General features: G+C 49.8%; 1 protein-coding gene across 4 annotated transcripts in view; it reads left to right on the top strand.

Annotated features, from left to right (window-relative positions):
* The window catches only part of RIN2 (Ras and Rab interactor 2), a 238,228-nt gene that overhangs the window by 166,250 nt on the left and 59,134 nt on the right, over positions 1-12,844 (top strand). For 2 of the 4 annotated variants that reach the window (XM_028498655.1, XM_007120897.3), the window contains one exon: positions 7,782-7,882. In XM_028498655.1, coding sequence (XP_028354456.1) covers positions 7,782-7,882 — 101 coding nt within the window. Of the gene's footprint in view, positions 1-7,781; positions 7,883-8,037; positions 8,282-9,765; positions 10,415-12,844 lie in introns of those variants that run through there. The other 2 variants (XM_028498657.2, XM_028498656.2) reach the window with 2 other exon arrangements.

The following is a 12,844-nucleotide window of genomic DNA, read 5'->3' as shown; positions in this document are numbered from 1 at the left end:
AGGCTGCACTCTAGATAAAGCCCATGCTCCACAACAAGAGAAGCCACCGCAACGAGAAGGCTGTGTAGAGCAACGAAGACCAACGCAGCCAAAAAAAAAAAAAGATAGAATGGATACATGATATATTCCTCCTGCATGGTTTATCCCTCTGGTGGAAAACCATTCCCACTTTTTTTTTTTTTTTTTTTTTTTTTTTTGTGGTATGCGGGCCTCCCACTGCTGTGGCCTCTCCCGTTGCGGAGCACAGGCTCCGGACGCGCAGGCTCGGCAGCCATGGCTCACGGGCCCAGCCGCTCCGCGGCATGTGGGATCCTCCCAGACCGGGGCGCGAACCCGGTTCCCCTGCATCGGCAGGCGGACGCGCAACCACTGCGCCACCAGGGAAGCCCCACCATTCCCACTTAAAATGAATGAACCAAGGTTTCGTGTATCAACATGGATAAATCCTACAATATTTCCTTGGGTGAAATGAGTGTAAACAAGGTATAGGACAATACATCAGTACGATTCCATCTGGTAGAAAAAGCACACAGTGACAACATTCAAGAGTGATACATACAAAACTGATCGTTGTGGTTCCCTCTGAGTAGGTGGGATTACAGGTGTTAGTCAAGGGAGATTAGTTTTGTTTTTGGCCACGCCATGCGACATGCAGGATCTTAGTTCCCCGGCCAGGGATCGAACCCATGGCCCCTGCATTGGGAGCGTGGAGTCTTAACCACTGGACTGCCAGGGAAGTCCTGAGGGAGATTAGTTTTAACTATGTGGACTGAAAAAAATGTATAACCTAAAAGTTGAGAATTATGCTTTATTCGGTGGACATCCTGAGGTGATAACTCTGAGGGACTGTTTCAGAGAGGTCAGGAAGGAGCCAGATATATAGGAGTTTTTGCAAAAAAGAACAAGTAGTCTGAACATCAAAAGATTACTGTTCATTAAAGAAAAAACAGACATCTCAAATTAATGAATTTAGCACTTTCCTATGGGAAAGATGCAAGAGTCTGGGCTCATTGACATTGTTCCTTGGTATGCACCGTAGCTATCTAGGGACACTATCCTGTTTATTGGTTTTTGTTTTTTTTTTTTGCGGTGCGCGGGCCTCTCACTGTTGTGGCCTCTCCCGTTGCGGAGCACAGGCTCCGGACGCGCAGGCTCAGCGGCCATGGCTCACGGGCCCAGCCGCTCCGTGGCATGTGGGATCCTCCCGGACCGGGGCACGAACCCGTGTCCCCCGCATCGGCAGGCGGACTCTCAGTCACTGCGTCACCAGGGAATCCCCACTATCCTGTTTTGAGTCCCCTCAGGGTGCACAGTCAGGGAACTGCAGTGGCTGCTGGCTTGATGGCCCTGACATCCTTTGTTTACTGATATGACAGGCAACACTCTTCATCTACAACTACAATAATCTGTGTTTTTCATGGGAATGTATTATGTTCGTAATTTTAATTAAATTTCAAAAATGTAAATGCAAACACTCTTGGGAGATGTGACACACACAGAGTAAAAGCAAAACAAAGAAAAGGGCAAGGTTCCGAGATGCTCCAACATTATTCCCCAGACACTCCTCTGCAGGTGAAGGGAAGCAGCTTTCATTATTTCTTTGTTTCCATGGTGATGGTTCCTGGGGGCAAAGATCATTTGCAAGTTTGTAGGAAGTCCATTATTTTCCAGACTGCTTCAGAAAAACTCCAGCATGGGGTGTGCCCTCAAGACCAGGAGGCTTCTCCAGCTCAGCAGAAGCAGACAGGAGAGGCAGTTGTCAGGGTCCGTGGTTGTTCATGACCTGGAGCTGGGTCTAATCACACAAAGCTGATAGGATTGTAAAGGCCAATCACACCCCAAGGCCAAGTTGATGCACTTGCGGAATAGAAATTCTGTGCCTAAGGGCCAAGCACTTGACTTTTCCCACACCCTAGGTTTCAAGTCTTCATCTATCAGCGACACATCCTTTTCAGAACCGCGGATAACATTCCGGAGTTGGTCCTGGAATTCCAAGAGCGCTGTGTCAGAACTTGCTCTATAAGTACTTTCTCGTTTTATTTTTACTTGACCTTCAAGAGAATTTTTCTCCTTTTATCTAACCCTGAAAGCAAGAAAACAAGATTTGGAGGCCCTCCCTTTTCCCTCCCTCCAGCCTGCCCTGCAAGCAGGGGTGGCAGACAACAGCTTCTCTTCGGTGGGGGAAATTGACATCTAGTGGGCAGATCTCGAGATTAGAGACTTCTGGGCAGACCAGGCAGAGGAGGGTTGGAGTCTGCGAACACTGGTCTTTTGTAGATCCAGTCGGCTGCTGGGGATGAAATGGCCTCTTTTCAGGCTGGGAGGTGTGTGAGTCGGTTTTAAGTGTCAGCTTTATCAGCTCTCTGCTTCCTAGCAGGTCACCATTGATATAAAGAGAGAATTTAACTAGGAAGAGAATGCGAGAGCATTTAGGGGCATGCTGCAGAATGTTTTAATGTCATCATCCTATTTAATCATCCAACTCTCTCCCCCAAAGCATCCAGGGTCCAGGGATGAGTGGGCCCAGATGGTTTCAGGACTCAGCTGACAGGAGGCCGAGGCGGGATTTGAAGGCAGGTCTTTCCGAGCCCCAGCGGGGGCGCTCGCCACCCCCTCCTTGCTGCCAGACCAGCCGGGAGTGGCTGGAAGCTGGCTGCCTCCACACTGTGCCCACCTGCTGCTGGAAGTGTGGCCCCGAAGGTGAGGTTCCCGCCGACCGGGACGTTACCCAGAATGAGTACAGAGTGGTCCACATCAGTGTAGACTCCTGTGCCAGGCTAGAGCCCGGCAGGTCCCGCCTTGTGCAGGCCTGAGTCCTGGGTGTGATGTCGGGAAAGAACCTGGGACTTCCCGAATTCTTCTCTTGCCCTTGGCCTGGCTGCCGGAGAGTGTGAAAATCGCCTAGGTGAGCGCTTCCCGTGCTTTGTTTTGGGGCCCCGGGGTGCTGGCTTTCTGAGCAGAATGAGGGAGGGACCCAGAGACCCAACCCCTGGCTTGGTCCCCCTGTGGCGGCTGCAGAAAGGCCCGTCCTGCTGGTACGTCCAACACACCAGCCCCGTCTTCCCACGGGGCGTGGCGGACATGGGCAGTGCCCTGGCTCTATCAGGGCGGACTCGGCCGTGCCCTGACCGTGTCACTGCCTGTGGAGCTTTCTGGAGAGATCGATCACACCTGATGTGTTTTGGTGCAAGAACTACTGTCTCGCCAGCTCAGTGCCCTGAAACCTGATGGCCCATCTCTGGAGATGATTCACTGAAGAACAGCCGTTTGGCTCTGTTGCCTCCTTCCCAGGTGTCCACGGCATGTCCTGGGCGGCCAGTCAGGGTTGTGGACAGAAGCGCTGGCTTCCCAGCTTGGCACGTGCTTAGGCAGCCCCTTCGCCCTTGTAGGAATTCTCGACAGGGACCAGGATGTGTTGGGGTTTCGGGTTGTGTAAGTGGATTTGGAGAAATTTTGATGAGGCAGCACTGACTTGGATAAAGCGCTTACATTGAAACCACTGTTGGCTTTAACACGTGAACAGGCTAAAACTTAGGTTCAAACTGGTCCCCTTTGGTGGGTGGTATGTTATCTCTGTTTGCCCTCAAGGCATGAAATCTGGAAGAACATGAGAGCATAGGGATGAGGTCAAACACCTGCAGGAATTAAAACCAATCACATACACACACACACACACACACACACACACACACGTGTATCTGGGGACAATGTGGGGAACAGCTCAAATCCCATCAGTGACACCTGGGCCGACCTCAGGGAGCGGCAGAGATTTCAGGATGACTCTTGCTGTTGGAGGGGCCTGGTGGGCATATAAACAGGTCACTCAGAGGCAGGCCTGGCTCTGGACCCCTAGCCTCTGGTCCATTTGTCGGGTAAATCTGTGCCGTCAGGTGGATGAGTTGGGGTCGAAAGGGATGGAGGGGCTGAAAAAGCCCTCATCCGGCCTGAAGAGTCCCATAGCCATCCAGCCAGGGGCAACCTCTGTCATCATCCACCTTTGTGTCTTGGGATCACCGCGCCTCCCTTCTGCTTTACAGATAAGCAGTGTTACCTGTGATTTGCCATCCGAGTGCTGCTGAGTGACAACCACAGTTTGTAGTGTGTGTTTGGGACAAAACAGCCTGGCCAGAGCGGGTCGGCTGCTTTTCCTGGGGAAAGCCATTTGGGATTTTGACATTCAGATCTTCACAGTTGTGGCGGTGAAGGGGACCGAGGGCGGAGAGGCTGAATGTGCTGAAGTGGGAATCTCTCCTCCGAGGTTTGCCCGAGGCCGAGGCTGGGCCTCCCCCGGGCAGGCCTGTCTGTCCTGTGTGTCCCTCATGGGCTGTGTGTGGCGCTCCTGTCCAGGACCCCAGCCATGGCCTAGAATGGGAGGGGGGACCCACCAAGCTCACCCCACTCCTCCCACCGTTTTAGTTCCTCCTTTTTCCATTTTCATACGCATCCACCCTTTTTCTTATTTTCTTAATAATTTTGATGATGAGGTCGTTTAAACATACAGAAGATCGCACACGATACTAAAGCACACATCACTAGCTCCGTCAAATCTCATCATTTTGTCCTTTTGCTTTAAGGAATGAAAAGTTGCCAGAGGTTGAGCCCCTCTACCTGTGCTCACCTCCGTCCACTTCTCTTCCTGAGGTTTAGGATGATAACCCTGTACTGCATCTTGGAGTTGTCTTTATTTACGTGTATATCTACAAACCCTCAATCGTACAATTTTGCCTGGTTTTAAACCTCATATACCGAATGTAATCCTTTTCAACCTTTTTTGGTTTTGCTTTTATGAAAGCTTGTTTGAGCTTTTATGTCTATATATGTGTTGATGCATATAATCTGGTTCATTAATTTTAACTGCCACGTAGTACTCTATCCCTCCATTTATCCATTCTCCAACTGATGGGCATTTAGGTGCTTATAACTTGGTTTTCTTACAAATGGCGGTCCAGCCAATATTCTTCTCAAGGTCTCCCCGCACCCACATGCACGAGTTTCTCGCGTATGTAGTAGGAGGTCTGTGTATCTCCAGCTCTACAAGATACTGCACGTCACTCTCCAAAGTGCTCTCCAAACGCTCCTCCAGCAACACGTGAGGGTTTCTGTTTTCCCACGTCCTCGAGTATTTGGCATTGTCAGACTTTTTAATTTGTGCCACTGGACTGTGTGTAAAAGATCTCCTGGTCTTCTCTCCCAAGGCCCCAGTGCTTCCAGAAGCTCCACCTACAGCCTGCACCCCAGTCACACACGAAGGGGATGGACTTGGCTGGTCTCCTGTCTCCTGACCTCTGAGTATTGGGAGTGCACAGAGCTGTTTGCTGGGGCCCCTTCTCTAACTTCCCCGCCCCCTTAGGTAATCTCTCCTTGTCACAGGACTTTGAAACACTAACACCTATTCCAGTGATTTCCAAATGTACAAGTTGTTCCACCCTTAATATCAAAAGCCACTTAATACATTTAATTGATGGCCAATAAGCAACTCAGTTAAAACTTAACCTGCGCAGTGTCCAGCTTGATTTCTTGCTCAAATCTAATCCTTCCCCGTTTTTTCCCATCTCAGTCAAGGGCACTGTCATCTCTCTAACTGCTCAAGCCAACAACTTAGGAGTTGTCCTTGATTCTTCTCTTTCTTTCCCCACCGCCATGTTCAGCCCATCAACTTATATTAATTTCCGCGTCCAGTTGTTCCTGGATTTCCCCCCTTCTTTCTAATTCCACTGCTACCACTTTGACCAGAGCCACCATCACCTCTTGGCTGGACCATTGCAGTTGCCTCCTAACTAGTTTTGCTGCTTCTCCTTACAAACCGTCTCTAACCCACAGCCAAGGGGATCTTTTTAGAACATAAAACAGGTAAAATGCCATTCCCCCACTAAAGCCCTCTAATGGTTCTCAGTTGAAAACTCAAATCCAAGGGTACCGTGATCTAGAAGGTGGACAAGGTCTGGTCGCAAGCAGACTGCACCCTTCCACATGCCTCCCTAACCTCTGGGACTCTGTGGATGGCTCTTCCCTTGATCTTTTCATGGCTCCCTTGTCATTCAGGGCTCCATCACTTCCTGGAAGACCTGTCCTGACCACCCCACCATAGCTAGGGTGGCCCTTTAGCTTCTTCCTACAGCATCACTTGATTCTCTTTTCATTCTGGAACATCTCGGTGCTCAGTGCTCTGGTCTGTGTCCCACCAGAATATCATCTCCATGAAGATTGTCAACCCTACTCTACACTTGCAGTGCATGGCAGGAAGTGGGTAGCCATAAAGTTATGAATGAATGAATGAATAGATGGACGTCAACATTTTGGAACAGTCTCTAGGCTCAAAATGAAATTTCTCCCAGAGTCTGGGTGGGATGAAAGCTGCTTGAGGCAAGACGACACCTGTCTTTAGCCAAAACAGTGATTCTCAAGTGTTTTATAAATCCCAGGACCCCTTCACACTGTTAAAAATTATGAAGGGCCCTACAAACAGCTTGTGTTCATGTGTATTATATCTACAGATATCTGCTGTACTGTAAGTCCCCTACATATGAACCTTCAAGTTGCGAACTTTCAAAGATGCAAACCTGCGTTCGCACGTCCAATCACATAAGTTAGTTCACCTGTCTGGTGTACACTGTCACGTGCATGCATCCTCTACAAGTGGATGTGCTTTTGTGTACTTTACTGTACAGTACTGTATAGAGTACAGCAGTACAGTATCTTTATTTCAAGCCCAGGATGTCCGGAAGCAAGCGTAAAAGCAGCGGTATATAGCCAATTGTGTTAGTTGGGTACCTAAGCTAACTTTGTGGGACTTAGCGAACAAATTGGACTTACGAACACGCTCTTGGAACGGAACTTGTTCGTATGTAGCGGACTTGCTATATTATGAAATAAATGAAAAAATTTTAAATATTTATTTTAAAACAGTAATCGATTACATGTTGACATAAGTAACATTTATATGAAACAATTAACTACATTTTTAAAAAATGGATGAGCAGTGACACTTTGAGAGCCTCTGTTCCACACGCGCAGAGCCGGGTTAGCACCAGTGAAGATGCTTTTGAATGAGCAGTTGGGGGTGCTCAAGAATTCACACCAAACTTCAGGGTCACATGTCGCCTCTTCCAGGCATGTGTGTGGGAAATGCGAGCCCACACAAGTGTCTTCCAAGAAGAGGACACATTTGCCCATCTCTTCTCCCTGTGGCTCCCTGACTCTGCCCACTCACCTGCTCCCAGCCCCACACAACCCTCTCTCTTCCCTTTCCCCTAACAATCTTCTCATCAAAAAAAAAAAAAAGAAAGAAAAAAGAAAAAAAAAGAAAGAAAGCAAAGAATAAGACGAGAAATAAATTTAAAGTCATCGGAAATTGCTTTGCCAAGTGTATATATCTTTGAAATAGGCTTCTTTCTGTAACCAAAATAAGGATGGTATACATTTTAACCCAGGACATCCTTTAGGAGTTTTCACTTTGGCAATATGAATTTTGAGGCCTGGTTTTGCCGAGATTTATTTATTCCTCTTTGTAGTCAAGTTGAGAAGCCAAACTGGGTGTCAATATTTTTTTCTTAGGGTGATACCGAAACCTAAGTTCTTCCTCTTTCTAAGAAGCTGCTCCCTCCCTCTCTATTTTTTGCGCCCCCCACGCCCCAGGCTGGGTAAAGGAAAGTCACAAAGGCAGGATTTAAAAAAAAAAAAAAATGGTCATCTCTGTGCTCCTATTGCAGCGGCTGAAGCTGCCCAGCTCTGCACACGCCTCTTCCACTTCCTGACGTCACACTATTTTTGTCTTTGAATAGCTCATTGACACAATCGCCTCGGAGATTGGAGAGCTGAAACAGGAGATGGTGCAGACAGATGTCAGCCTGGAAAATGGCCTGGGACCCACAGAAGCCCACAGGTGACCGAGGCGATTAGGCGTCGGGCGCGTGATGGGGGCGACGTGAGCCTTTAGCCACAAGGACTGCCGTTCCGGTCACCCCTCAGGTTTGGAAGCTGGAGGTGTGGTAGCCGCTCCAGAAGAAGCTCTCTGTAGGAGGTGGGAGTGGCCTAGGAACCAGTTATCCGGGTTCCCGTTAATCCCTGTGAAGGCACTTGAATTTTACACCTTCTCCATTCCTCCTGGCATCAGAACCTGGAAAGCTAAAGTTCTGTCTGTCACATCCACCTACTCACAATGATGGAAACAGTAACGCAGTGGGATCCTCCGTGTGCAAAATAGAATTCAGTGTAGACCGTGTCAGTCTCCAGAAGGTTTAAAGGGAGCACTAAAGAGGATGGACTCGTTTTGCATTCTCAGGTCAGAAAAAACCCCAGCCCCTTCCGTGGCCCTTAGCCTGAAATGCGATCCAGCCCAGCGTATTGGAAATGGGATGTGGTTGTGAGTGATTAAGGAAGGCACTGGTTAGATGTGTTACAGTGTGTTCACATTGCACGTGGTCTAGGTAGGTAGTTAGGGACTGGCTTTTTCTGCAGAATGGGGGTGCAGGGGTCGGGGTGGGGGGCAGGCTGGAGGAGATCCCCCAAACCTCTTCCAGCTCTTGGAGGCTCTAGTTCATATCTAGCAAGGACAACAGAGCATAAGCAGTACGAAAACGGTACGGACACTTGGTGCCCCGGAGGCCAGATTCGTTATCAGCTTCCCCCTTTTCTCGGGAAATGGAGTCGAGGTTGCCTGGTGCAGGGCAAGGGTGAGATCTGCAGAGTTGGTTTTGCTTGCGAGTCATGAGTCAGGCAGGAGGAGTCCTGCAGAGGCAGGTGAACCAGGTTCTGGTTAGCCAGGCAAGTTTCAAACCAGCCGGACTTGTTCCTGCCGTGGAGGAGGAGAGAGCTGGCAGTCCCCCGCGAGGCACCCTGCAGCTGGGAGATGGTACTTCCACACCCTGCGTCTCTGGAGAATTTCCCCCTTAGCTGTGGAAAATTCTCGTGCCTTCCATTTCCTCTCCTTCCTACAAAAACGATGGAGGCAGACCAGGTGGTCCTCGCCGTGGCATTCTGTGATTCCCCTTGATCTCGGTGTGAACAGCTTTGGTCGTTTCATTTTTTTCCCCATAAACTAGACAAATGCACAAGGATCTTCGATTAGAGATTTTCTGCTCCATGTTCAGAGTAGTTCCAAACTCCATGGAACTTTTAGCCAGAGGATCTCTCTTTACCCTTAACATCTCCTTTAAGCTTTTCAAATTTAAGAATGACTGTAAGCGTTCCACCATACCTTTTTTTTTTTCCAGGTTAATGTCAGTTATTCTTGAATGCTATGTTGGTTAACACTGAAGTTATGCATTTTAAAAGGCGTTTTACTTGGTTTTTTTAAAATGGGAATCAGAAATGTCAGGATTGTCTTTATTTAATGATGTATACGGTGTTTACCACGTGCCAGCCACTGTTCTAAGTGCATTACAGCTGCCAACTCATTGAATCTCCTAATTGCCCTATAAAGGAACGCTCCATCATGACCCTCGTTCTGCTGATGTGGGACCCATGTGACGTGGAAAAAAAAGCCAGCCCGAGGAGGCTGTGGCTCCTGTGCTGGGGTCTCTCATTGATTGTCTGGAAGCGTGGAACGGTGACTTTGCTTTAATCCCTCCATTTTGCCCAGCAGAGAAGTCAGGAGAGCCAGATGACGGGGGCAGGGTGTGACGAGGAGCACTCTGAGTGGCTTCCAAAGTGAAGGCAGAGCAGAGCTGTGGTCACAGGGAAACAGCAGGTCAGCCTGGCACAGAGCAGCCCAAAGGGCAGACGAGAGGAAGAAGCAGCAGTAGGGGTAGCAGAGTCGTCTCAAGTGAGACCCCTGTAGAGGGAAGAAGCAATTGCCCACCCATCCCCCATACCTGGGCTGGGCACGTTCTGGTGGCTGCGTCACAGTCGTCTTTCTTTGTGGCATCGTCCTCGGTGAGGGTGCGCGTGAGCTGTGATCTAACCTCACCTGCCCCAGACACAGTCATCAGGAAGTGTCTGGGCTTCCTTAGCTCGTGGAAGGCGAGGTTAAGTGCCAAGCTGGCGCCCTAGGTTAGGATGCTGTTCCCCACCTGCGGTGGCTTTTGGTTGTTCGTCTGTGGTTAATATTGAGGTGAGCTGGAGATCTTTAAACCTTTCCTGGTGTCATGAACCCCTTCTCAGGATGTTTTAAATGCATGATATAAGATATGTAGGCTGACAGGGGAAACAGTTGTATTGGGATACAAGGATCAGATTTTTAACATGTGTGATTTCATAGCATAGGTACTTCTTTACGGACACGTTAAAAAGCCAAGTGAGGCTGTGGGTCTAGGAACTGCTGTCGTCTGGAAGCAGAGATGAGCACACATGGTACTTCTGCACCGACAGTGAAAACACCTAGGGCTGCTGCTGGTGACAGAGTCTCAGGGGCTGAGAGAACTACTGAGATTTGTTGCCTGCATCCGAAATGGGAGGAAAGTAATTTCAGAACCAGGTTGGTGAAAGTAAAGATGTCCCTTTTGTCCATCCAGTGGTCAGCTCCGACCTGCTGTCCCCTGCAGGGACGCCTGTGGGCTTTGGGGACACCATGCTCCCCGTTTCCTCTCACCTCACCTGCCACCGCTTCTAGTGTCCTGGTTGTTTCCTCCTGCTCTCCCTGCCCTCCTGACCCTGGAGTACCCAGAGGCCTCTGCCCTGTCCCCTTGTCTCCCTGAGTAAGTGCCTTAGTGTCCACATCAGTAAAATGGGGGTAATAGCGGAGCTTTACCTCCGAGTTGTTAGGACGATTGAGTCAATAGCTGTAAAGTACTTATTATTAGCACAGTGTTGGCACATGGTAAGTACAATATGTTGTCTACAGAGAGATCTCTAGAGCAACTTCGTGTGCGCTGTCATCCAGGCTTGTGGCTTTGATCCTATCTCTATGTTGGTGATTCCGGTCCTCTCTTGGAATCCAGATGTTTGCATCCAGCTGCCCACTCAGCCTGACCTTTGGCATCTCAAACTTACGAAGACCGAGACTGAGCCCTCGGTTTCCCTTCACAAACCTGCTTCTTCCCTGGTCTTGCCCATCCCAGTAACCTGCCTCCAGGTGTTTGGGCCTTGCATCAACCCTGATGCCCCTTCTCTCATAACCGCCTTCCCCTCCCCGTCCAGATCCTTGCAGCTCTACCCGGAAGATAGACCCAGGGTCGGACCACCCCTTACCACCACTGCAGTCGACCCCTGCCTGGTGCCTCTGCTTCATCATCACCGACCCACCTTCTCTGGGCTGTTATCTAAGCAGCAGAGAGGATGCTCTGACTGAATCCAAGTCACGGCACTCCCGTTCAAAGCCCTTTAGTAGTTTTCCATTTAAAACCAAAATCCTTCAGCCCTATGGAATCTGACCCCTCCCCGTCCTCACCGGCTCTTCTTACAGTGTCTTCCCCTCCATCTGTCTGCTCCAGCACCCCGGCTGCTGGCCAAGCAGGCTCCTCCCCTCCAGCCTTTGCACCTATGGTTCCCTCTGCCTGGAATGCCTTTCCTCCAGGAAGCAATCACCCATGGACCTTCCCTTCTTCTGTCCCCTTAGCTGGCTTTATCTTTTTTTTTTAAATAAATTTATTTATTTTATTTATTTATTTTTGGCTGTGTTGGGTCTTCGTTGCCGCGCGTGAACTTTCTCTAGTTGCGGTGAGCGGGGGCTACTCTTCGTTGCAGTGCGTGGGCTTCTCATTGCAGTGGCTTCTCTCGTTGCCAAGCACGGGCTCTAGGCACGTGGGTTTCAGTAGTTGTGGCACGTGGGCTCAGTAGTTGTGACTCACGGGCTCTAGAGCACAGGCTCAGTAGTTGTGGCGCATGGGCTTAGTTTTCCGCGGCATGTGGGATCTTCCCAGACCAGGGCTTGAACCCGTGTCCCCTGCAATGGCAGGCGGATTCTCAACCACTGTGCCACCAGGGAAGCCCCTGGCTTTATCTTAATTTGTAGAACTTGTACAGACCTGACATAGATTCACTTGCCTAATCATGTGTCTTCTGACTCCCAGCACTAGAAAGTAAGCTCTGTGAGAGCAGGGATTTGGTCTCTGTTCAGTGCTGTGTTTTCAGTGCCCAGAATGGTGTCTGGCATATGGCATACACTCAGTAAATGTTTGGTGAATGGACAAATGACAGATGCCAGCCCCTTGGAGATTCTAAAAGTATTCAAGCATCAGAAGCCCCTTGCAGAAACAAGATGTCACGCTCGTAAAGCAATTAGGGGATCCCAGCTAGTGCGTAAAAAAATAAAAAGTTGAAGATGCGTGATAGGCCTTAAGCTTCCTCCCTAGCAAAGCAGAGGGAGGGCCCAGAACCCCTTCCCGCTAGGTTCCAGCCATGCTTCCTCCATCAGTTCTGAGTTACAGGCTGTTGTAATGTTTACCAATAAGGGAGCAGCTGATTAGCTCTGGCCCAGGCCCTCTGCTGGTGTTTTACTGAAGAGAAGCTGGGAAGCCGGGAGGAGGATGACGGGTTTCTTGTCGATGCTCTCTCCAAATGCTGCAGCTTATTTCCTCTTTCTCCCCACCCCTTTCCCCCAAAGACTAGAGTATGGGAAAATAAAGGCTTTTTACTTTCCCCTCCTTCCCCCGTGATTTCCCAATCCCTTTTCAGTTGGCGGAAGGGTGTCTCTGGGCAGGTACGTCACCAATGCTCCACCCACATCCCCAACTGGACTCGTCACCTCTGGACTGAGGCCCATCTCTAAACATCCCTTTGTCCTCAGGTAGAAAGAGGGATCCAGCAAAACAACTTCACAAAAAGAGGCTCCGGGGCTTCCCTGGTGGCGCAGTGGTTGAGAGTCCGCCTGCCGATGCAGGGGACACGGGTTCGTGCCCCGGTCCGGGAAGATCCCACATGCCGCGGAGCGGCTGGGCCCGTGAGCCATGGCCGCTGAGCCTGCCCG

The sequence above is a fragment of the Physeter macrocephalus genome, chromosome 14 (assembly GCF_002837175.3).
Source record: "Physeter macrocephalus isolate SW-GA chromosome 14, ASM283717v5, whole genome shotgun sequence".
Classification (NCBI taxonomy): Eukaryota; Metazoa; Chordata; class Mammalia; order Artiodactyla; family Physeteridae; genus Physeter; species Physeter macrocephalus.
This window is presented reverse-complemented; position numbering and strand designations above follow the sequence as displayed.